A 25,734-nucleotide genomic window follows, 5' to 3' on the forward strand; every position below is an offset into this window, starting at 1 on the left:
ACCCATCCCGGTCTGGAGCTCTCTGGGGATCGCAGACTGGCCTAGGCTTACCATCCTCTGTCTCACCCAGCCAGGAGGTAGAATTCCATATGTGGGCTGCAGTGACCAGCTTTGCCCTTCTTCCTAACAGCCAGCTGCTTATTGGAACTGTCCAGCACATCTGGCCGTGTCACATCACATGCTTGTCAAACCCCTGTGTCGGCAGATGCTCAGTAATTAGTGGGAAAGGGAGGGGAGGAGAGACCTGGGCTCCTCCCCCAGTCTCAGTTCCCGGTGCAGGAGCCGACTCTGGTGGGAGGCCAATCTGACCTGGCTTTCTCTCATTCAGGGCAACATGTGGGCACTGAGGGGGCACTGAGGAACCTCTGGGTCAGACTGTGCCTTGCTCCTCCTCCTCCAGCCTGTGTCGTCATCAAATTTACTTCAGGGTGTCTGTCTGTGTGTCTGTGTGTGTGTATGTGTGTGTGTGTATGTGTGTGTGTGTGTGTGTGCGCGTGCGCGCCTCTGTGTGTATCTGTGTGTGTGTGTGTGTGTGTGTGTGTGTGTGTGTGTGTGTGTGTGTAGAGAAGGGCAAGACATTTCATATATACACACTCCTCAGCCACTTTCTCTTCATTGTTTGGGGTAGAATGAGTCTCCAGCTGCGAGGGAGGGGGCGCCAAGAGGCTAGAGATAATGGAAGAGTTACTGAGCTTATGAGAGCAGCCTTGGATGGTTTCTGGGGGCGAGGAAATCGCTGGGCTCCAGACTTGAGAGCCAGGAGGCGGAAGCCAGAGGCAGGGCGTGGAGCCTTGAGGAGGGTCTGGGAGGGCAGAGGTGGGATTATGCTTGGAGACGCCACCCATCCAGACTTCATAAAAGGAGCTGTGATCAGGGAGCTAGACAGAGCAAGCTCGGGAGCCAGTGGCTCCCCTCCGTGTGTTCTGACTATCCAAGTGACTTCCCTCCAGCCCTCAAGCCAGGACCCAGCCAAGGTAGGCACACAGCTCGCTCACAGGACTTGGGACTGCCATGACCCAGGGAGGGTCTGGAGGAGCAGGCCTCCCACCCAAGGCCAACTGAAGCATCAAGGCAGCAAGGAAAGATGGCATCCGGGGAGGCCTGGGTGAGGATGTTGGCTTGTGTCTTGGTGTGAAGACCAGACACTGGTTGTTCTCAGAGCCCACTTCTGCTGCGTAAAGAGGGAATGTAGTGAAGAGACTGGGTACTACCTAAAGGGAGCTGGGGGGACCCTTAGGGTTCGTTGGCTCACCAGGGCTTGTCTGAGCCTTTCCCGCAACATAAAGCTAACTACATAGATATGCTAAGAGCAACTTGCTAAGAACTTGGGTAGGGAGGGATACCCCTGGAAGGAGCCAGCTTATTTCAAAAACCTTCTGACCATGCCTAGGATTTCTCTGTTGTTTACTAAAAGCCTCTAAGGTGAAGGGAACCACAAAGATTGTCCATGGCAGAGCAGATAAACCTCTTCTGATTTCTTACATTCTGGGAGGTGGCGGGAGTGGGGGGGGTAGAGGGTGTTCTTTTTATTTTCAAACAGTTCAGTTCTCATGTATCGAGTGCTCTCTAGAAATAAGCAACTGAGAGTTATTGGGGCCTAGGGTGTCTGTATGTGTGGCATGAGTGTTACCTGTGGGATATGTGTGGTATGTATGTGAGGTGATTGTGCTTTATATGTTATGACATTTGTTTATTTATAATTTATTTTTTCTGTGCATGTGTGTGAGCACGGAGCACCTGTGGGATTCAGAGGACAACTTTTGGGAGTTGGTTTTTCTCCTTCCACCATGTGGATTCCAAGATATTAAACTCAGATTGTCAAGTGTGGTAGCAAACACATTGCTCTGCTGAGCCATCTTACCAGCCCGTGTCGTATCTGCTCTATGTAGTGTGTTTGTATGTGGTTTGTGTGTATACGTGGGGCAAGGGTGTGTTGGGAGCAGGCAGAGTTCTCCCTTGAGAAGAGTGCTGTCCATGACAGGGCAGAGTCTAGAGGGACGAGAGAGGCAGATGTCAGGATCGCCAACCTCCTGACCTCCCCTCCCCTTCCTCCCTCACCATCTTCTCTGTTTAGAGAAACCAGGAGGCACCATTTATATAGTGTGCTGACACATTCCTGCCCTCCTCAGACCCCCTTGGTATATAACCTGGGATGGCTTTCTCTCCATATGAAGCTCTAGCTTTGTATGTAGCAACCTCCATACCCAGCCCCCTAGCATCAATCCATGCAGATCCCCTGAGGTGGGTAGCCTCCGAGAGCCCTCTTCCTCTGGCACACAAGCTCAGGGCCACCACCAGCCTGGGCCCTCCAGGTTGGGCTTCCCAGCTGCCATCAGCTGCATTTTAACATGGCCCTGTGTTACTTTGGAATGATCTACTTACATAAGCTGCTTAGGAGTCAACTTGCTACACTAGACTTGAGATCTGGGGGGGTCCCTGCGTCCTCAGCACCCCCAGAACCTACACAGTACTAGTATGTAGGTACTTTTCCAGCAATGACTTCCAAATCCTGGTCCTTGGAACCAAGACTGTGTACTGGTTTTGGTTTCTACTGTATTTTCTATTCAAGCGTTAGGGCTTCTACAGGAAGTGTCTGGCTTTGGGGGTGTCTCAGAATCATAGACTGCTAGTCTTAGTAGCCACGTGAATAGGCAGCTGGTAGCCAGGCTAACCAATGGTGCCTGGAGATGGATGTGGCCTGCTTATGTCTCATGGGATGAGGTCCGAGCTGGAGCATTTAAAATCAAGATTCATGTGTGAGTCTAAAGTCAGGTGGCAGGGGTAGGACTGGGGACACAGTGGCAGGATGCATGGTGCTGAGAAACCACGCCTACAATGGGTCACAAGGCTATTCCTCACTCCTGTCCTTGGACAGGGAAGACCTGTTGTGCTGCCAGCCACCCAGGCACTTAATGCCATTTGTTGGACAGTTTCAAAAGGCTTGACTTTTTCAAAGGGAAATTGGACTTGGGACCTGGAGACGTGGGGGCGGAATGGGGAGCAGGAGAGGAGAAAGGTTGAGTGGCTAGATGAGGGTCAGGCCACACGGCTCCTATCTCAGCAGTCAAACTGATGAGGCCAATTTAGTTCACAACCTCCCAAAGCCCACGAAAATAGAAGCAACTGATGCACTGGATGTGAGAAAGGCTTTCCCTGTCCTGAATCATAGGCAATAAGACAATCTGATGACAGACAGTCTCCACGGCTGCAGAGGACTTTGAGAATGAGCAAGATGATTGCCTCTTTCTTTCTTTTTTTTCCTGGAAGAGATAAGAAATTGGGTTTCTATTATAGTACAGGGGACAGGGCCAGATGGAGGAAGGTGGGTACCGTGTGGGAGAGCAGAGAGTAGGGCCCAGCACAAAGACTTGGTTCTGGGCTCCCAAGTGAATAGTGGAACCTCAGGGCACACCTCACCTACCTCTCCTTCCCCGACTACTCCCATGCATGACACTTCATTCTCCTTCAGCAACACCTCCCCTGCAAACCTACCACCCAGAACCTCACCATCGTCCAGCCTAACTTTCTCACCCCTTCCCACGAAATCAGACCCTCCCCGTTTGCTTTCCTTCCCCATCCCTCAGTCCTGTTCCCTGTGGCCTTGCGTGAGGTTCATCCTGGTCATCTCTGGCCACGGGGCTTTCTTCTCTCCCCGAGACTCTCTCTTTGACCTAGGCTCTCGTGAAGTACCAGCTCCGACCTGGTCTTCATTACCTCTCTCCGTCCTCAGCCTCTGGACACAGTGTGGACCTGCCTCTTCCTCCCAGAATGATCCTATTGGCTTCTTGGCAGCTGGTGCTAATCCTCTGTGTCGCCACCTCTGGGGAGCGGCTGGCAAAGGTGGCACCCGTGAACCCTGGACCCACAGGTACGCGCCATCCAGGAAAAGGGGCCAAGAGAGTCACGTGTGACTTGGTGTGATTTTCAGACTGTAGCCAAGGGTCCTGACATGAGTTCAATGCTTACACTTGAGAGATTCCCAGGGCTCGTCCAGGCCCTTCTGCTGTGAGCACCGGAAGTTCAGTTAGAGTGGGGGTGGGGGGAGCCTGTTAACCCCAATCCCTTTGTGATTTTCTCCTGCTGTGCTCTCTGCTCTACCCCAAGTACTTCTCTCTATGGATGCTGGGAAGGAGCTTAATATATGAATTACTTTTATCTGTGACCTCAGATCCCGAAGGGGGCTTGAAAACAAAACCCCAAACCCTCAACACAGCAGGGCATGGTGGCACAAGCCTTTAATCCATCAGCAGTGCTCGGAAGGTAGAGGCAGAGAGAACTCTGTGAGTTCAATGTCAGCCTAGTCCAGGACAGCCAGGGCTCTGTTACACAGAGAAATTGTCTCAAAAAGACAAGACAACAACAACAACAACAACAAACCCCTCAGCACCCAGACAGACCTTACTGCCTGTCAACCTTGCAGGTTCACTGTGGAAATTGATGAGCTGGAGAAACTAAAACCCAAAGAGGCAAAGTGCTCCCCAAAGGTGCTCAGTCAAGTACGGACAAATTCCAGCAGGTGCCAGGGTACCCCCAAGAGCATCATGGCTCCTGAGTCAGGGCGTGGGTTTGAATTCTCCTTGGCTGTTTGATTCCTGTCTTCTTCTTCTTCTTCTTCTTCTTCTTCTTCTTCTTCTTCTTCTTCTTCTTCTTCTTCTTCTTCTTCTTCTTCTTCTTCTTCTTCTTCTTCTTCTTCGAGACAGCTTCTCTGTGTAGCCTTGGCTGTCCTGGAACTCACTCTGGAGACTAGGCTGGCCTCGAACTCAGAAATCCGCCTGCCTCTGCCTCCCAAGTGCTGGGATTAAAGGAGTGTGCCACCACCGCCTGGCATCGATTCCTTTACATATTTAGATCTTGCTTAGCCTTGCTGGACCCCAGATCTCAGAGTGTTGTGGAATGTGGGACACATCCTGCAATTTTTTTTTTCTTTTTTTGGTTTTTCGAGATAGGGTTTCTCTGTATAGCCCTGGCTGTCCTGGAACTCCCTCTGTAGACCAGGCTGGCCTCGAACTCAGAAATCCGCCTGCCTCTGCCTCCCAAGTGCTGGGATTAAAGGAGTGCACCACCACCGCCCGGCACATCCTGCAAATTTGACATCATTGTACACAAGCAAAGCAACAAGAACAGGGCCCCAGACACTCTCCCACAGTGTCATCGTCCCAGGGCTACCAGCCCCATCACTATCCAGAAACACTGGCCACTGGCCCTTTCTGGCCACAGAGGTTATTCTGAGGTTTGTGTGTGGAACTGAGATCTCTCTCCTACCAGTTACCCAGAGAAGGTAGGAGGGGCCTCCCAGACTACCGTTATTAATCTTGGACCACGGCCACACTCATCTTGAAAGTGTGCCAGGGTATGGAGGAGCCAAGCGCAATGCCATCCTCCACCCCAACGCCCACTCACGCCCTCACACCAGGCCTCGTTTTTTTACTAATCTCTTACCATTGACTTAGCCTTATTGTGTTCTCAGAGCTACTTGCCCTGTTTTACTGAAAAAAAAAAAAAAGCGGGGGAAATAAAAAAAGAGAGGGAGAATTTAATGAGCCTTGTTGTCTGTGAAGTGTTTTCAGAGTGAACCTTTTTAGCCTGCAACAAGAAGGGAAGGCCTTGAGCCTGCCCTGGAGGAACTGTCCTGTTAAGGCAATGTAGATAATGTCTCATCATCCCTGAGTCTTGATACTGTGTTTTAGGGTTTGCAGTTGTCCTCAGAGACCAGAGTCAGGTCACAGGTGCACGGGGCACACCGGCCTTGGGTCCTTTTTTTTCCCCTTTCTTTCTTTAATTTCTGTTACTCTAAGATTTCCATTAGCTTTTACTTAATGAACACGTCTTGAGGCCATACTATGTGCGGGGGTACTGCTTCAAGCATTCTTAGAGATGGAAAAATAGATCTCCTCCGTCCCCCTTGCCCAGGGGCTGCTGGACCACTCAGACTCCAGACACAGACACTCAACTGAGGGACCAGGCAGATAGCCCAGGAGAGGGCCAGAGCGAGTCCCCTCTATATAACTACCCCCACTTTCTTCTCTAAACCGTTCGCTTCCTCGAAGGAAGTAGTTTTATAAACGTATTTAGTAGAATTCTGGCAAGCACTTGAAAGCAAAGCTATCGAAGGAGGGAGAAGCAAACAGCCCGGCCACCCAAACTAAGCAGCCTCCTGCCTCCACGCTGAGGTCAGAGATGAACTTCTGAGGTTGAGGACTCAGGGCCAGCATCGGATAGGGAGGGAAGTCTGAGCTGGCGTCCTAAGCAAGCCTCACCTGTCGGTGCTCTCTGTCCTAGGCCAGTGGTCCGGACCCCAGGAACTCGTTAATGCCTGGGAAAAGGGCCCGCGGTATGCAGAGAGCGAGCCTGAGGCTGCGAGGCTGCGCGCTCGAAGGACCTCGCCGTGCCCTCCGGTCGAAAGCCCCGCGGGGCGCCAGCGGCCCCTGTGTGCCTCCCGCAGTCGCCTGATTCCTGCGCCCCGCGGAGCCGTGCTAGTGCAGCGCGAGAAGGACCTGTCAACCTACAACTGGAATTCCTTCGGCCTGCGCTACGGAAGGAGGCAGGCGGCTCGGGCGGCTCGGGCGGCTCGGGCGGCTCGGGCGGCTCGGGCGGCTCGGGCGGCTCGGGCGGTTCGAGGCTGAGTGCTGGGCTGCAGGTGGATTGCAGCCCACTCCATCAGCAGAGGCCAAGGCCGGGAGCTTCTAGACTTGTGTAATAAAAGCAATGCTGTGGTCTTACCGTGTGTGATAAGTCAGTTCTTCCCCGACTTCTGCGAGCAGTGCAGATGGGGCAGGTCCCCTTCTCCCAGAGTTGCCTCTTACTGATTTCAAGATGTCTTTGGTGCCAAAGTTCGTGCTTTTTTTTTGTTGATTTGTTTTGTTTTTGTTTTTTCGAGACAGGGTTTCTCTGTGTAGCCCTGGCTGTCCTGGTACTCACTCTGTAGACCAGGCTGGCCTCGAACTCAGAAATCCGCCTGCCTCTGCCTCCCAAACGCTGGGATTAAAGGAGTGTGCCACCACCGCCCGGCTAAAGTCTGTGCTTTTTAAACTACTAGTTAAGGAAGGTCCCAGTCTGTTGAAAATTAAGGGGTTGGAGAAATGACTCGGCCATTACAAGTACTTGCAACAATTCTAAAGGAAGAAATGTCCCCAAAACCCAGGGGTACACAACCAGCTGCAACTGCAGCTCCAGGGGATCCAAAGCCCTCTTCTGGATTCTTGGGCACCTACACTCATATGCACACCCCCACCCCGGACAGACAGACACACGTGATTAAAAATAAAATCTTTAAATTTATTTTTTAAAATGAATTGTTGAAAACTTTAAAACCTAAAGAGAGGTTCAAACTGGATGCCACTTGGATGCCTCAGCAAGATGGCCTCTTTCTTTTTAAAAATACATATTTATTAGAATGGTGGGGGTGTCTGTCTGTCTGTCTGTCTGTCTGTTTGCTTGCTTGCTTGCTTGTTTGTTTTGAGACAGGGTTTCACTCTGTAACTCTGGCTGGCCTGGTGCTAGACCAGGCTGGCTTTGAACTTACAGAGATCTGCCTGCCCCTGCCTCTCAGAGAGTTCTGGGATTAAAGGCTTACTCCACCATTCTTAACCCCAAGATCAAGTTCTGAAGTGAGTCTCCTACTTCTGAGACTTCCCTTCTTTCCTGGTGGAAGTTCTGCTGCACACTTTGAGTGGCACTGGGGTAGGACACAGGCTCATTAAGTTCCTTCCTGTCAATTTCCACACATCAGCCAGTTGGGGCAGAATGATCTGGAATATGATGCCGATTGCTGTCCTGTTCACAGAGGCTTAACCTGAGTCCACCCTCAGGCTTCCGTAGGGCTGCCTGGCTCCTGGGCACGGAGGTGCAGGGAACATTTAGAGTACCCATCCCTCCCAGTGAAAATGTTTACTGCTCTGGGTCTCATCCCAGACCACATCTCCCCATCTGTATAGTGGAATGCAAGGTCATGAAAGATAAATGACTCACGGAGTTCAAGCCAGTGACTGAGCCTAATGGCTCTACCCCCAGTCACAGCTGCTCCTTCAGGCCTCTTGAAAGAGGACAGGCTTCCAAGCTGAGTCAAATCCTAGGGGCCTGATAGCTGGGGAGGAGAAACTTGGATAGAAAAAAAAAGAGTAGAGCTTGTCATTAGGAAACCCTAGGAAATCTACCTCCTGTCCACAAAATGCCGCAGCCTAAGCTGACAGCATTGGAGTTCCCTAGGTCACCTCCCCAGGCATGACAGGGTCTCCTCATCTCTGTGTTGTGAGTAATCATAGTGTTCTCTCCATCCCAGAAAACAGGGCTACAAAGGGATGGAGGCAAGCCATGTTGCTATGGTAACACTATCTGCTGTCATGGGGATGAGACAACCTGCCCCCATCTCCATCTTTATCCTTGAAGCTGCCCTCCAGGATCTGTTGTGAGCTGGTGGGGTTTTTGTTTTGTTTTTGTTTTTGTTTTAAAGATTTATTTATTTATTTATTTATTTATTTAATGTATATGAGTACACACTGTAGCTGTACCAATAGTTGTGAGCCTTCATCTGGTTGTTGGGAATTGACTCTTTTAGGACCTCTGCTAGCTCCGGTCAGCCCCGCTCACTCCGATTGGCCCCACTTGCTCTGGTAGACCCTGCTCGCTCAGGCCCAAAGATTTATTTATTACTATAAATAAGTACACTGTAGCTGTCTTCAGATGCACCAGAAGAGGGCGTCAGATCACATTACGGTTGGTTATGAGCCACCGTGTGGTTGCTGGGATTTGAACTCACGACCTGCAGAAGAGCAGTCAGTGCTCTTACCTGCTGAGCCATCTTACCAGCCCGTGAGCTGGTGTCGAAGCATGTTGTGCCAGGAGCGTGACCCTGTTGATACTGGAAAGGGCACCCTAATAGCAGGGGTGCGTTGCTATGCCCCCAAGAAAGGAATAGACTCCACACCTCTTCCCATGAGTGCTTTCTCACAGACCTGAGAGCCGACCCTTTCTCTGGTGAAGCCTGGAAGTAACGAGAGACTGTGGGTCTCTGAACTCAGCCCCGAGCCCCACTTTTGTGACACTCCTGGAGTTGGTGAGGTAGAGAGGGGGATCTCCACTTAGGGGAAGGACCGTGGGGTGTGTTCTCTGCTTCTCTGGTGAGAAGCAGGCCCCTCTGTGTGAAAGTGGAGCAGGTGAGAGAAACTGTGTGCGAGCACAGGCGCATGCACCTGTGTGACCTTGGGTGTGGTGCGGGCCCCCGACCACATTTGAGGCCTCACCGGTTCTCAGCATAACCAACTACATCCCTAGTTGTCTGTTAGGGCTGACCCAGAGGCCCGCTGCGGCAGACAGTGTGGAGAGCTGCGCTGTGCCGCATTTTAAAGATGGCGCAGGCTCCCGCCTTCCGCTAGCCCGACAGGGAGGGCTCTCAATGACAAGCAAGTCCTTAATTGGCTGTGCTTGTCGGTCGCACCTGCTTGCGCATAAGAGTGGCCCATCTGCTGTACCTACGTGGCTCCCAGGGGTTGGTTGGGGTACTTAAGCCTGCGCGGGCTTTTCCCCAGGGTCAGTCAGAAGAAGTTTTTCAAGGATCCTGATTAAAAACTGCTGGAAGGAGAGCTCAAAGAGTTGCGACTTTTTTGCCGGTCGAGAGAGACGTGACAAGACAGTAGAAAGGGGAACTGATCCTACATCCCATGCCCCATGATCCCAAACTGCTGCCTGCAAGACTCTGGGTTTCCCAGCTCTTGGCCCCACATCCCTGGAAAGAACGGGGTCTCTGTAGGACACAGGAGCTCTTTGGCTTCATGTATGCCTTAGTTAGGGTTTTGTTGCTATGAAGAGACACCATGTCCTCTTATAAAAAGGAAACACTTAATTGGGGCTGGCTTACAGTTTTAGAGGTTCAGTCCATTGTCATCATGGAGGGAAGCAAGGCAGCGTGCAGACAGAGAAGGTGCTGGAGGAGCAGAGAGGTCACTATCTTGATCCAAAGGCAGCCAGGAGCAGAGCTTGAGCACAGGAGATCTCAAGGCCCACCTCCCACAGTGACACACTTCCTCCAAGAAGGCCACAGCTCCTCCAATAAGACAACACCTCCTAACAGTGCTACTTCCCGTGGCCAAGCACTCAAACACACAAGTCTATGGGGCCATTCCTATCAAACCACCACAACATGGCTTCCATCTGGCTTTCAACCTGCTCTTTAGATTGAAGGGAAGACAAGAGCAAGAGGAAGCTGAGAGAGAATATATTACACACTCCTGGGGGTTCCCAGATTCCTCTCCGGAGCCCAAAGACTTGAAGGCAGAGATGCACAGGGGTTCTCAAACCTAAAATGCCCGGGGGAAAGGGACGTAGAGGACAAGGGTATCCATTACTGGGTGATGAGTCTGCCCCAGGCTCCAGCCCTCTCTCATCCCTGGAGGAAAGAAATACAGTGGTTAGAGGCAGGATGAGAACATGGAGATTTTGGCCTCTGGTACCCTCTTAGTATGTTCATGAGCAAGGTTGAGTACCTATAGCTCATCAAGCGCAGGGTTACACATTTCATCCTCACAACATCACAACATCGTGCATACAAGATGGGCGGTGTAAGCTCCATTGCATAGAATAGGAAATGGGCTCAGAGCAGTAGGTGAAATATGCCCACAAGATGTTCCTGGAAAGGCAAAGAGGCCAGAGGAAGACTCAGTCCCACGTGCCAACTTTCTAACGATGGACAAGTTCATCTCCCTGCAGTCCCTCCTTCTCCAGCCCCCACCTTTGAACCAGCACCCCCAAACCCCACACCTTTCTACACAAGGATTTGTCTTGGGATGCAGATCCAGGAGCCAGTGACAACACAGATAAGGTCCCAGGTCCCCAGAGCAGGAGAGCCACACACCATTGCCCTGTCTTCCTCCTCTCTCCTCAGCAGCTTGCCTGGGCCCAGATGTGATCACAAGGAAGCTGAAGACATGAAGTCCAAAGAGCTAGAGTACTCTTCCCCACCCGCTTCTGTTCCCATCTCTCCTCTTCCAAGGTAGCAGAGCCCAACACGGTTCCTTGCTTGGGTCAAAAGTTGGACACGTAGGGTGGGGCTGGCTTCTCTGGTGGGAGGAGACTAGGACACGGCAAGCAGACACACAGTCATCTTCTTAGGCTGTGTGATTTCTGTGATGTGAGTCCAATGCAGTCTGCAACTATCCCCTTAACATGTTCCAGAGGTGGAGTTGGGGGGGTGGGTTGGGAAGCACCCTCATAGACGCAGGGGGGAGGGGGGATGGGATAGGGGGTTTCCAGAGGGGAAATCGGGAAAGGGGATAACATTTGAAATGTAAGTAAATAAAATATCCAATTAAAAATTAAATTAAATTTTAAAAAAAAATGTGTTACGTCGCAAGAGGTATAAAGCAGGACCTTTGAGCCACTTCTGCCTGCTGGCTACTTAGTCCTCACAAAAATCAGCCAAGGGGGAGCATTAGCCACTTTGCTTTAACCAGCAAGGGTGTATTTTGGCTCATGGTTTGAGATGAGACCATCCTCGGAGGCTAGGAAGGCATGGGGGCATTCAGCAGCTGGTCCCAGCAGCTCACTTCCTCTATTTCATTCAGTCTGGGACCCATGGAACAGTGCCACTCACATTCATAGTAAGTCTTAGCTTCTTACTTAAGACTCTCTGGAAATATCCTCACAGACACATAGACGTGTGTTTCCATGGTGATTCAAAATCTGGTCAAGTTGACAATGAAGCTTAATCACCATGACTCCCAAGGACAGAGAGAAGGTTCAAAGAGGGCTATAAATAAATAATGTGATTTAACAGAGCCAGCTCGATGGCTCCGTGGGCAAAGGGACTTGCTGCCAAATTGAATAACCCGAGTTTGATCCCTGAGACCTACCTAGCTGGTAGAAAGGAGAGAACCGACTCTCAGAGTGCTGACCTCTGACCTCCACAGGTAAGCCACATCATATTCACACCCAATCCTCATCTCCCACATAAGTAACAAAGGTAATTACAACAAATCTTTGTTGTTGTTGTTGTTGTTGTTTGTTCTTGCTGTTGTTTTGAGACAGGGTTTCTCTGTGTAGCCCTGACTGTCTTGAAAGTCACTCTGTAGACCAGCCTGGCTTCAAACTCAGAAATCCACCGGCCTCTGCCTCCCAAGTGCTGGGATTAAAGGCATGTGCCACCACTGCCCAGCCACAACAAATCTTAAAAAGAGAAACAATGCCAAGATGTTGAGGATGGAACGAACCTGCATGGGGCGCGGTAGAGAATGGCAGAGCAAAGGAAACCGCAACCACAAAACCAACTTGAGCTCCTGACTCACCCGCCAAACCATGTCTCTGGATGGGAAGTGCTAGGTATGCATGAAGCTTGGTCCCCACACAGGAGGACTGGCTGAAAATCCCATGTGTAACTGTTAGGCTTCCTGAGTGGAGTACTCTGCCTGCTTACCCCCAGCCGACACACCCAGCCTGGCCTGGAAGAGGTGGCGCTTCCTCTCTTGAGGACTGCATGAGGGTCGAGCACCCCTGTCCCAACCGAGACGAATGGCTGTGGAGAGGGACTGTGTGGATTCTTCAGTAAAATCTTTTCTTTCTCTGCTCCAGGAAGCCAAGCAGGCAGCAAGGTTTATATTCCAGGACAGGAGATGACAAGACTCGGAGAAAAGATCTTCCAATATTGGACAGTGCTCCTCTAGAGAAAGCTGCACAGAGCCTACAGTGGACATCCCCAGACCTGAGAGTGCTGCTAGTTCAGGTTCCAGGCCCTTCTACCTGGCTCTTAACCCTGAGTAGAGCAGTAAGGTAGCATGGGAGACACAAGAAAGCCCAAGAAAACCAAAGCGAACAGAGAAAATAAGATGTTGCAGAAAGTGTAGAGGATTGTATGTGTGTGTGTGTGTGTGTGTGTGTGTGTGAGAGAGAGAGAGAGAGAGAGAGAGAGAGAGAGAGAAGGTCTCTTTGCATAACCCTGACTTTTCTGGAACTCACTCTGTAGACCAGGCTGGCCTTGAACTCACAGATCCACCTGCCCTGCCTCCTGAGCACTGGGATTAAAGATATGCACTATCACTGCCAATTGGACATTTTTGATGTATAGCTAAAACATGAAATTTACCATCATAACTGTTGGTGAGTGGGCAGCTCAGTAATATTAAGAATATTTCCATTTTTGTGCAATGAACCTTTTCATCTCAAAGACAGTATTTAAAATCATTCTATAATTAATATCTTACTGGGGAAAGATAAGAGAAAATTTTCCATCTACAAAAATATAGAAGATGTACTAAAAATAGGAAGAGGCAGATCAAAAACTTGGGAAGTTAAGCACATAACAGCAAAACTAAAATAAAATAAAATAAAATAAGTTGAACATACAGTTAAGGGATGCTAGGCAGATGAACAAAAAGAAACCAGGAGATAAGCTGTAAAAATCTTAGAAGAGTAGAAGTTGCAAAAACCTTAGCTCTGGGAAGAGAAAGGACAAAGAAAAGACATACAATGACACCAGGAAGACTTCCGGAAGAGAAGCTTGTAGATCATCCAAGTCATGGGCTGTGTGGATCTGCTCCCCCCACCTCAGGATCAGGCCTGTGGAATCGAGGCAGGAACTGCTGGGGTGAATGGGAAGCAGGTTTCATTGAGCAGCTCATTTAACTGGAGGCAAACAAAGGTTATTTAAACTTTTGAAGAGTGGATATGGGATGAGGGTACATCATTGGTCCAGGCCAGGGTGCAGAGGATATCTCATTTGCATAAGGAAGAATTCCAGGTGCTGACAGACATGACCTTATAAGGAGAGAGGCACTTTAACCTGGCTACCAGGCTGCAAAGGTGAGGGCACAGGTCTATGTGTGCTGTGACATGCAGGCCCAGCACAGGGAAGAGTGGTAGTGATCCTACGCCTGCAGATCTCAGGAAGAGGTTTCTAGGGTGGACATACATCGACCCTATTCTTGATCCAAGCCTGCTCCCCACAGGCAGCCCCACAGGCAGAGGATGGATAGCCTTGGCCAGGTCTAAGGAAGGGCGAAGACAGTCACCAGGGGTGAAAACTATTGTAAGAGAATTAGGAGTCAGGCTTTTCTATCAAAACAGACTAGAACACCTCTGCCTCCAGCAAACAAGCTCCAACCTAGAATTCAGGCTGCAACCAAACTCCTTTGAGTGAGTGCTGTGTGGAGACGTTTGACCCACCAGGCCCAGAAATGCATATTTCCCTGACTGCTTTTCAAGAAGCTCTGAGAGCCTGTGCTTATAGGCAAGGGTGGAAACTCAGGTCCTCAAGCAATGGAGGACAGCAGCAAAGAAAGCCTGTGAGACTGGGGTGAGACACCAGGGGGACCAGACAGAAGGGGCTTTGGAGCATCTGGGCAGAGTTTACAGGATCTTGGAAAACCCTAAGGAGGCATTAAGTGGTGGATTTAAGGAAAAGCATACACCACAGAGATAACTGTAATACACAGAAACTAACACCTTTGAACCAGAACACTGATATATACCTTTAATCCCAACCTTGAGGACACAGAGGAAGACAGATCTCTGTGAGTTCAAGGCCATCCTGGTTGTTATAGTGAGTTTCAGCACCCCCAGGAATACATAGAGAGACTCTGTCTCAAAAATCAAACAAACGGGAGGGAAGAGGGCTTCCAGAGGGGAAGCCAGGAAAGGGGATAACATTTGAAATGTAAATAAAGAAAATATCTGATAAAAAAAAAAAGAACAAAATACACACAAAAGTTTCAAAAAAAAAAAAATCAAACAAACAAACAAGAAAGACACACACACACAAGGGTTTGTCTTATCAAAACCCAGAGGTTGGACTATGAAAGAAAACCTCCTCTACTCTGAGGATTCCATTAAAAATCATGGAAATTGATGCTGAGAAGGGGCAAGATGCACGTAATAACATTCAGAGGCACACATGCTCCATGATCAACTGGAGCACAACAGGCAGGGAGGAGTGGGTCTTGGAGCAGCAGTGGTCCCTGGGGAGCAGGGCTGGGAGTATGAACAGGACTGGAAAATGCTGGGTTTTGTCACATAGGCTTTAAAAAAAAATAACAAAACAAAAAACCCTTTTTATTGATTCTTTGTGAGTTTCGCATCATGCACCGCAGTCCCGTTCATCTCCCCGTCCCCTCATATCCACTCTTTACCCTTACAACCTCACCCCCCAAATAAAAAACACACCAACCAAAAAAAAAAAAAAAAAGCAATACAAAACAAAGCACGGAAAATATCTCATCATGGAAGCTGTGGCATGTCACAGTGTGTCCCACAGTGTACCCCTCTGTCCGCACATCTTCACTTGCAAATGTTCTTTCCAATGAGTCATTGGTTTGCTTCAAGGTCTCTGGCTTCTGTGACACAATAATCAGGTCCTCATCGGAACTCCTCCTGGTTATCCCGTTGTTGCCCTGTGTCATGGAGATCCTGCAGCTTTGAATCAGCAGGACCAGCCCTCTCATGTATCCCAACAGATTTTGAGGCAGACCAAATTCAGAGTCCTGGATCTGGGCCTGGGTGGTAGCTGAGCTTGTCAGCATGCAAGCTTTCTCTTATCTGCACCACTCTCCCGCACTGCTGCAGCTAAGCCACCCAATGCCACCGTTAGCAGGAAGCAGGATCAGCTCTCACACATTCTCAGACCAGCTCACTCAAACCCACACGTCCAAAGACAGCTCCTCTGTGTGGCCCAGCAAAGGTGTGGGAGCCCACTCTTCCAAGTGCTGCAGCCTACAAGGGGCGTGGCCAGCTCTAAGTCTCTCATACCCTCTGGGCTGGCTCACCCATACCATCAGGGCCAGCTCCACTGTGTTGTCCAGGTGAGGTGCAGGGCCTGCTCTCTCAAATGCTACAACTAGTGAGAAGGCTAGCATCCCGATTCCCTTTCTTGTTTGTTTGTTTGTTTAATTAGAGCAACCTCTTCTTTCCCTAGCCATACTCCTGCTTGGTGAAGCTCAGCTCACATCCCCAGTACCCTCCCTATATATCCACCCTACACCACCCATGACCTCTCTCAAGACATTGGTCACTTTCTGCCACATCCTCCTCTGTAAGCTGTCCCCCCAGCTTCTTCAATACCAAACATCCCCAGTGGAGATTGGGAAGTCTGTGTTTCTGTGTGGGAGGCAGTGTCAGGCTCCATTACACTGAATGATGCACTTTGTTTCGGAACCTTCCACTAGGCACCCCCACCACTTCATTGCACCCCTACCAACCTTTCCTGCCCTGAACCCCTATAGCTCCTGAGGCCTTGTAAGATTTACCTTCAGTTTCTGCTGGTCACTGCTTCAAGGTCCCAATGATCCCTATACCACCAAGGTCCCCACCATGAATTGATTAGAACATCTGGTTCTCTCCACCCCCACCTCCATCCCAGTCCCAAGGTTTTGTCCCAATCACAACACCTTGCCTGGGGTTCTGAGTAATGGATCCTTATATCCTCTCACGCAAGGCAACCCTGGGTGGCAATTCAACTCTATTGTGGGCCTTCTCTCTCAAGGCCCTTGTTGCTCATCTCTTCTGAGTTCAGCAGCCCTATATGATTAAAAAAATTCTGAAGAGCCAGCTGGGTCCTTGCAAGGATGGGAAATAAATCAGGTGGTTGGAGGAGGGGCACAGGGAGGGGGGGGGACAGGGAGGAAGCCATGTCCATTCTCTTTCTTCTGTGTATCCATCTGCTATTTATGAGCAGAAAGAGGGCTAGCCCAGAGACTTCTGACTCCCAAGCCTTACATGGGATGAGTTCCCTCTCCACCACTAACTTCCCTGGGCAGATGTCATATTACATGCTGACAGCCAGGAGAGAATCCTCGTCCCTTTGAAAACCACAAAGCAGACATTTGATACCACTTGTCCCTCCCTCCATCCATTCCAGTGTCCCCAGGCACCACAGTCCCCGTCCAAACTATGGGGGAGGATGGGATTAGAATCAGGTAGAGACCAGTCCTTGACTTCACTGTCTCCGCAGAGATTCCTTGGCCCCACCCTCAGTCCTGGCTGTACTGACCAAGGCCTCCAATCACAGGAAGGAAGGCTGTGATCAGCTGGATTTATGCTTCTCCTACATGGTTCTCACATCTACTCTGCCCCATGGGCAGAGACTGGGTCAACAAAATCCTCTCCTCCGCCCCTGGTCTGCAATACTTCTTTGACCTTGACCTCGAGGTGACGCGATACAGCTTGGTCCTAGAAATGGCATCATGGGGAGTTTCTGTGAGAAGAGTTAGACCCCTGTAACTAAGGACCTAGGCGATGACCTGATAAGAGTGTTGAACATTCTCTGTCCCGTGATCCAGGAGGCCAGAAGGTCCGAGGCAAAGAGGGCCTGTCTGAACTTCCCCCGCTCCCCAACAGTGGAAATGGCACAGGCCAACGGGCAGAGTCAAGACAGGCAGAATCAACTGACTCCCTGGAAGGCCCTAGGTCAGCTCACTCTCTCCCACCCGGGAGCCTCCTGGGCTCTGTGCACCAGCCTCAGTGTGACATCAAGGGTCCCAGAGTACTCACATGGCTCCAGGCATCCACACTCTCTCACAGAGAACCAAAGTCAGGGGCTTCCCTGCCGTACATCCCAGGCCTCTACTCTGCCTTTTTGGGCTGCACGAGAGCACCTGGTCAAGCTTTCTTTCCTTGTCAAAGTCCAGCAAGGGCTTCAGGTCACCCTGGAGCCTCTCCCTTGCAGCTTCTCAGGAGGTTTTGATGGTCATCTACACTTGATCTCAGGACCCCGACTTACATCACTTCTAGGTCCTCAACAGTCTGCTTAGGGGTGGTGCCCAGTGTCCAGTCCAGAGGGCGATCATGTCCAGCACTCCACTGCCGGGTACTGTGTTAAGGTGGAAACAGAAAGAGCAAAAAAGACATTGTCTAGCCAGAAAGATGGCTCAGCACTTAAGAGCACTTCCTACTCTTATAGAAGACCTGGGTTCATTTCCCAGCACCTGCATGGTGGCTCACAACCCTCTGTAACTCCAGTACCTGCAGATCCGAAGCCCTCTTCTGGCCTCTGGCACTGCATTTATGTGCCGTACATAGTTACATGCAGGCAAAACACTCATACATATAGATTTTTTTTTAATTTCAAAAAATAAATAAAAGACTTTGCCTTTGCTGGGCTGCTTGCCCACCTGGCAGCTGATCTTGCTCTGCGGCTCCCTCTCTTCCACAGCCAGGAGTGAGCGCATGCTGCTTGGTGTCTCTCTCCTGGTGAAACTTCACACACTTTCTGTTCACACTTGCATATACTGCTGGCCAAGCGGTCGAGGTGTGGTGTACACACTGGCGGGAGGCAAGGATGGATTCCAGGAATGAGGCTGTGTTGGGGAGACAGGCCCAGCTCTACTGCCTTCAGTGGACCCTTGGTCCTGGCTTCGCTATAGAAGAGGCCGCATCTCACTCTAACCCCAATATATATATATATATATATATATATATATATATAATCTCTGGCCAGGCTGAACCTGCTGGGATGGCCTACAGTATACTTATTGTATCAAATGGCTATGAAGGTGTGCCCCTGTGCTTTCTATTGTTACTTGCTGTGCTGACAGAGCCAAGTGCTGGCAGGATAATTGATATTGTCATTTCCATGGCCCAATTACCTGCTTTCTATATGTAAATGTATAAACTATGTAGATGCCTCTGCATCTTTATTAGTAAACCACAAGCTGGTCCCTGGAAATCCCCACCATAGAAGCCCAGCATCACATCCATCTCTCTTGACTCCATTAGCTTGCCCACACATCCTAACACCCACAGCCACAAAAGAAGTATAAGCTGGAGAGATGGCTCAGAGGTTAAGAGCACTGACTGCTCTTCCAGAGGTCCTGAGTTCAAATCCCAGGAACCACATGATGGCTCATAACCATCTGTAATGAGATCTGATGTCCTCTTCTGGAGAGTCTGAAGACAGCTACAGTGTACTTACATATAATAAATGAATAAAAAAAAAGTTACAAAGTAGAACCTTCAGCTTGCCCTCCTCCCCACCCCCACCCCCCACCCCCCGACTCTGCAGCCTCAGCAGCCACGTCTGAACAGGGGTGACTTGTGACTGCTTCACGAGGCTGCTAAGGGGTCCAAGCATGTTAGAGCCCCATCAAGGTGACTGGTGGGGTCTGTGCCCTGTCAATCACTAGTCACCAAGGTCCCTTCCCATTGGTTTTCTCCTCATGCTTGCTCCCCTCTCCTCTAGGACTTGGGAAGGGCAGAGGGGGGAGAAAAAAAAGCTCGGTGAGCCAAGCACACTCTGCAGCAACGGCAGGTAACTGCCGAGATGGAAGAAGACAGCATTGGTGTTGAGTCACTCCCCACATCAGCAGAGGCCTTGAGATATGGAGAGTGAGATTTCAGGGCAGGGCCCCACTACTTGAGTGAGTGTACCCCGACTGTCTGTGAGTTAGGACATTGCTTGTCCTTCTGGGTCTTGGCTTCCTCTCATGTCCCCCGGGGCCACTGGTTCATTTGCCTCCCAGGCTGACGTAGTAGACACCGGGAGATGACCTTGGCCTCTAGCCCCGTTTCTCTTCTTGGACCCCTTCCACACATTCACACTGTTATTACTGAACTTATCGGTCCTGCCTGTCATTTATCACTGACTTTGGCTCCCAACTTGCAGACTTCCCCCACCCTGTTCCCTCTGCAATCCTCCCCAATGACATCACTAACCACGCAGATGCTGACCTGGCCGTACCCTGACCTCCTAAGTCTCTGAGTGGCTGATTGCGATAGCGCATGCCAGCAGGAAATGCTGAAGCAGCAGAAGCAAGAGATTCACAAGTTCAAGGCTTAAACTACACCGTTAAATGTGTGTTGGTTGTTTGGTATAAAATGTTCTACCTCCTTGGGCATCCCGTCCCCAACAGCCTCACCTCTCTGCTCCTCTCAGCCATCACCCGCAACCAAGTCCATATTTAGCACATGACACTGCCCCACCTTCAGACTAGCTAATGCCCCATATTCTCCAACACCACCTCACCTGTGACTCAGCTGTTCCCTTGCTCGAACTTCTCATCAGCCACTGCCTTCAGTATGCGCTGGGCTTGGCTATTCTGTCTATCTCTACTTCCCTCCGTAGGCCCACAGTTCTAGGTCAACAATATTTTCTGTTGGGTGCAGCGACAGACATCTGTAACCCTAGCACTTGACAAGCTAAGAAGGAAGGGCCGTGGCTCCAAGACCAGACTGGGCTACACACTGGGATTCAGTCACAAACCTCTCTTTTTTAATTTTGCTAAGACTCAACATTCCTTCATTTCTTATAATGGGGTAAAGCCAGCCATGTGTTTGCTCTGTGCCTGTGTCTAACTGTTACATGATCTTTTCCTGGGAAGACACAAACATACATCTGCTCATCCCATGTGATGGTTTGTATATGCTTGACCCAGGGAGTGGTACTATTAGAAGATGTGGCCTTGTTGGCGTAGGTGTATCACTGTGGGCATGGGCTTTAAGACCTTCATCCTAGCTGCCTAGAAGTCAGTCTTCTGCTACCAGCCTCCAGATGAAGATGTAGAACTCTCAGCTCCTCCTGGATGCTGCCATGTTTCCGCCTTGATGATAATGGACTGAACCTCTGAACCTGCAAGCCAAATAAATGTTGTCTTTATAGGAGTTGCCTTGGGCCAGGCAGTGGTGGCACACGCCTTGGGAGGCACTTGGGAGGCAGAGGCAGGCAGATTTCTGAATTCAAGGCCAAAAAAAAAGAGTTGCCTTGGTCATGGTGCCTGTTCACAGCAGTCAAACCCTAACCAAGACACCTAGTTAGGCCACCAACAGGCCAAAGTATGATTCTGTTAAAGCACAGTCTGATGAATCGATGAGTCTAGTAGGCTAACTGACAAAGTATGACGATCCCAGTGCAGCCACACCATCAAAAGGAAGGTCTCACCGCAGTACAGATGATGACTTCCCCAGAGCTGCACAGACAAGCATCCCCTTCAGTTAACCTTCAATGATCTGTACCTAGCAGCTCCAGAGACCTCAGAACCGTGTGTAGCTCGGGCAGAGTCACCTACATCTGGGAGGAAGGTCTAGGAAGGAACAGCTGGAATCTCAGGTGAGGGGTCTACTGCCCCACCCCCTCTATTCTGTGAAGGAATGTCAACAGGCTCAATCTTGAGGGTTCCTTCAAGGAGCCACAGCTACTCTGTTAAGATTCTAATGGTAATTGCATTCACAGGACAGCGTTAGACATTAGGCAGGAGGAGTAGGAACAGGGCAGGCTGGGGAAGCCCTGGGCTCCAGCCACCAAACATCTTCAGCCCTGATAATGCTCTCATCTCCAAGGTCAGCTTCTCCCCTCCCCATAATCATTTCAAAGCCTTTGATGTTTCCCTCCAGCCTCCAGTCTCGGCTTTCTGGCTAGAGAGCATAACATTCTCTGGAGCAAGGATGTTCATCAGCTCCCAATACCAAGCGAACCAACCACACAGCTTTCCTCCTGCTCCTGAGGAGGGTCACTCACTCCCAGGGTCCTGTGCGGAGTAATTAGCCTTCCCTCTCCCTTTCATCAAGAGAGTATGCAAAGGTGGGGGCTGGGGTGGCTGTAACTGTTACTCTGTCTCTCTCTCTCTCTCTTTTCTTTCTTTTTTTCTTTTTTTTTCGAGACAGGGCAGGTTTCTCTGTGAAGCTCTGGCTATCCTGGAACTCACTCTGTAGACCAGGCTGGCCTCAAACTCAGAAATCCGCCTGTCTCTGCCTCCCAGGTGCTGGGATTAAAGGCATGCACCACCACTACCCTGCACTCCATCTCTTTCTTATCTTGGTCATTCTGAGTTACTATTTGAAGTCACCTTAGGGTGTGGTGGCACATACCTTTGTCCCAGCACTTAAGAGGTCTCAGAGGCAGGTGGGTCTCTGTGAGTTCAAGGCCAGCCTGGTCTACCTACGGAGTTTCAGGACAGCCAGGGCTACATAGGGAGAGCCAGTCTCAAAAGGTAAAAACAAAATAAAACAACAACAACAAAAACCAACCATATGTAAATATTTAACAGAATTATAGTAGTTATTTTTATCAGTCTGTATCCTGAAGTGGGTGTGGCACGTTCACACCATAGCTCCTCCCATTTCAACCCATCTCAGTCTGGACTAACCCTGCTCTGAATCCTGAGAAGTGGCTGGGGGAGGAGCTGAGTAAAATGCTTGACTGCTATTCAAGTGCTAGGAGATGCCGGTTGATCTCCAAAACCCGCATTAAAAAACAAAAACAAAACAAAACAAAAGCCAAACCAGGCATTGTAGCACAGATCTGGAATTCCAGCACCGAGAGAGGAGGCAAAGACGAGCGCTGATCTCCAAGGAGGCAAAGACGAGCGCTGATCTCCAAGTCTTGATGGCCAGCCTACATCATAAGCTTCAGGCCAGTGAAAGACTTTGTCTCTAAAAGCAAAGGCACAGTGCCTTAAAGAACTATTCTCAGGCCGGGTGGTGGTGGTGCACGCCTTTAATCCCAGCACCTGGGAGGCAGAGGTTGGCAGATTTCTGAGTTCGAGGCCAGCCTGGTCTACAGAGTGAGTTCCAGGACAGCCAAGGCTACACAGAGAAACCCTGTCTTGAAAAAACAAAAAACAACAAAAACAAACAAACAAACAAAAGAACTATTACAGGGCTGAAGAGATGGCTCAGCGGTCAAGAGCACTGACTGCTCTTCCAGAGGACCTGGATTCAATTCCCAGCACCCCCATGGCAGCTCCCAAGATCTGTCCTTCTCTCACAAACATGCATGTAGAAAACACACCAATGCATATATATGCAAATCTTTAAAACAAAAAAGAAAGAAACAAAAAGCCAGGCAGTGGTGGTGCCTGCATTTAATCCCAGCATTTGGGAGGCAGAAGCAGGCAGATCTCTGTGAGTTCAAGGTTAACTGGCTGAGTTCCAGGACAGCCAGGACTACACGATGAAACCCTGTCCTGACAAACCAAAGACTAGTTATCTATCTGGTCACTCTGTGTCCTCCGCTGCACATTGCTCCTCTGGTCTTTTAGAGCTGGAGTCCTGGTCTTCATTTTCCCAGGCTCCTTTCATTCACATCCAAGTCAAATGGTACATCAACTTTTGCCCAGTCATTTACCATCCCCTCTGGGACTTCTCAAAGGAAGCCCATACCCAAGATGCCCTCAAACCCACGGCCTCCCCCAACTTCCCCCCCTGCCCCCTCTACTATCGTATCACCCAGATCCCAGCACTCACTCCTCCATTCTCTGCACCCATGTACTACTGGGCCTTGCAGATCCTACTCTTTTTTTTTTTTTTTTAAGATTTATTTATTATTAATAGTACACTGTAGCTGTCTTCAGATGCACCAGAAGAGGGCGTCAGATTTCATTACGGGTGGTTGTGAGCCACCATGTGGTTACTGGGATTTGAACTCATGACCTTCCGAAGAACAGTCAGTGCTCTTCCCCGCTGAGCCATCTCACCAGCCCACAGATCTTACTCTTAAATTCTTTTCACATCCTCTAACTCCCAAGCCCACCCACAGGCAAACCCCAATGCTATGCTCTTCTTCCTGGCATGGACCATGCTACCCTGGACCCATCCCAAGTCCTTGCTAGTCCACAAAGCCAGGGCATCTTTTCAAAAGGTGTTGATGACAGCATTTCCTTCAGGGTCAGAGGCTCCTCACTGCTGTGTAGGCAAACCTACAACCGCTTGGCATGCGTTTGGTGAACCCGGATTGTTTGGCACTCTACTCAGCCCAGTAATAGGCTTTGGGTTCCTGCTTAATCGATGGTTTGACTCTGACACATCCCATCAGTACGACTTTTGGTAAGTTACCTGAACCTGTCACTATCTAATAATGGAATTGTCCAACATGGGAGCCACTGTGGCATTAAATGTACCAAACACTTATAGTAGTGCCGGCTACATAGTAGGTGTTCGAGAAGAGGCATTCACCTCTGCACCCCAGAGTAGGGCCTCTCTCTCTCTCTCTCTCTCTCTCTCTCTCTCTCTCTCTCTCTCATTGGCTCTCTTCTGGGCCTTATGTCACTACATCCTCTTCCCACAGGCTCTTTCCACATGTTTTCATTGAGTCTTATCTTTCTTTCTCTCTCTGGCTATTCATTGCTTGTGCAGCCCAAGCAGGATTTCCTTAGGGGAGCCCTCTGGAAGTCCGTGACACACACTGGTCATCAGCGCAGCTGCACGAGTACTTTCCTAGTTTCATTCCCTTATTACTTTGGACCTGAGGTTTGGCCGTTGTATACTCGGGTGTCACAACAGGTCTTCTTCCGGGGCTCCCGGGTCTGCAAGCACAAGTTATTTTTTGTCAACTTTATAACTCTAGCATCTAAGCCATGCGTGGTGGCGCATGCCTTTGATCCCTGGACTTAGGAGGCTGAGGCACATGGATCTCTGTGAGTTTGAGGTCAGCCTGGTCTACAGAGTGAGTTCAAGGACAGCCAGGACTACATAGTGAGACCTTGTCTAAATGAGCAAACAAGCAAACCAGAAAGAAACAAAAATCTCTAGCCACTGGCCAAGGACCTGATAACAAATGCTGAATTCTTGAGACACACACACACACACACACACACACACACACACAGAGAGAGAGAGACAGGCAGACAGACAGACAGACAGACAGACATAGAACCCTCTGGAGGTCTAGAGACATTCATAATCAATGCTCATTATTTAAGGTATCATCTCCTTTGGGGGCATTCTCAGATGTCCTCTCCTGTCCCTAGATATCTGAGAATTCTCACATTTGGGAGGGGCCTCACATTTGGGAGGGTGTTTGTCGTCTCTGAGGTAAAAACACATTTCTTAATGCACAGCTAGAGACAAAGACCAGTTTCTCTCATTGTCATCGCTGCCCAGAGCTGGCAGAAAAGCACTCATGACACACCCATAGAATACTGGGTCATCTGAGCCAGAACTGCCCTTGAAATTCAGCTGTTTCATGGGGGCCGAGAGAGAGGAAGAGAGGGGTCCAACCTCAATGTCACACAGCGAGTTCTTGGTAGAACCTGGGACTCTCCCATGTTCATCGCCAGTCATTAGCTCTTGCATGTGATAAGTTACAAACTCCACTGTAGGCCAAAAGGCATGAGCACACACATCACTTGACTGCAAAGAGATGGAGGTGACACCTTGGAGGTCACAGCAGAAGACCGTCCATGGCAGTCATGGTCTGCCTTGTGGAATTGATGGGCCATTTAAAGTGGTCCCTGAGAAATAATCAGGAAGAAAGGCAGAGTGGGTACCTTAGGGAGGAGAAATACTGCCAGTCTGCGACCTAGAGGTTAGGTGCATTTAGATAGCTCTGTCAGGCTTCTGAGATGGTACAGGGAGGAAGGGAGGGGGTAGAAAGATAGGTCTAAGGAAGTGAAGGGCTAGTAGGAGGGGGTGAGCTGGAAGCCAGCTGCCCTGAGACTGCTTTTCTTTGAGAGTTACTCTTCTCTCCACCATTACTAACCCCAGGAGGTGACACCCCACCCCACTCCCTGATGCCAGGGTTAGAAAAGATGTTATTTTTCCTCTAGACAGCAGCCAAGAGGAATCCCCCATGATCAAGATGGAAGACTGGGGCAGAACCTAGGAAGAGCCAGCCAGGGGTGACGTGAAGGCGAATATAGAAGATGCAGGCTCACCGGGCAGTGGTGGTGCACGCCTTTAATTCCAGCACTTGGGAGGCAGAGACAAGTGGATTTCTGAATTTGAGGCTAGCCTGCTCTACAGAGTGAGTTTCAGGACAGCCAGGGCTACACAGAGAAACCCTGTCTTGAAAAAATAAAACCAAACAAAAAAAGAAGGAGGAGGAGAAAG

At 49.9% G+C, this 25,734-nt stretch overlaps 1 protein-coding gene across 1 annotated transcript; it reads left to right on the forward strand.

Annotated features, from left to right (window-relative positions):
• The first annotated feature begins 844 nt into the window (after window positions 1-844).
• Window positions 845-6,722, forward strand: Kiss1 (KiSS-1 metastasis suppressor). The gene is made up of 3 exons (XM_031341435.1): window positions 845-974; window positions 3,731-3,868; window positions 6,280-6,722. Exons 2-3 carry the CDS (start codon window positions 3,769-3,771, stop codon window positions 6,621-6,623), a joined length of 444 nt encoding a protein of 147 aa, XP_031197295.1. The 5' UTR covers window positions 845-974; window positions 3,731-3,768; the 3' UTR covers window positions 6,624-6,722.
• Window positions 6,723-25,734: the final 19,012 nt, after the last annotated feature.

This window comes from Mastomys coucha, unplaced genomic scaffold (assembly GCF_008632895.1).
Source record: "Mastomys coucha isolate ucsf_1 unplaced genomic scaffold, UCSF_Mcou_1 pScaffold1, whole genome shotgun sequence".
NCBI lineage: Eukaryota > Metazoa > Chordata > Mammalia > Rodentia > Muridae > Mastomys > Mastomys coucha.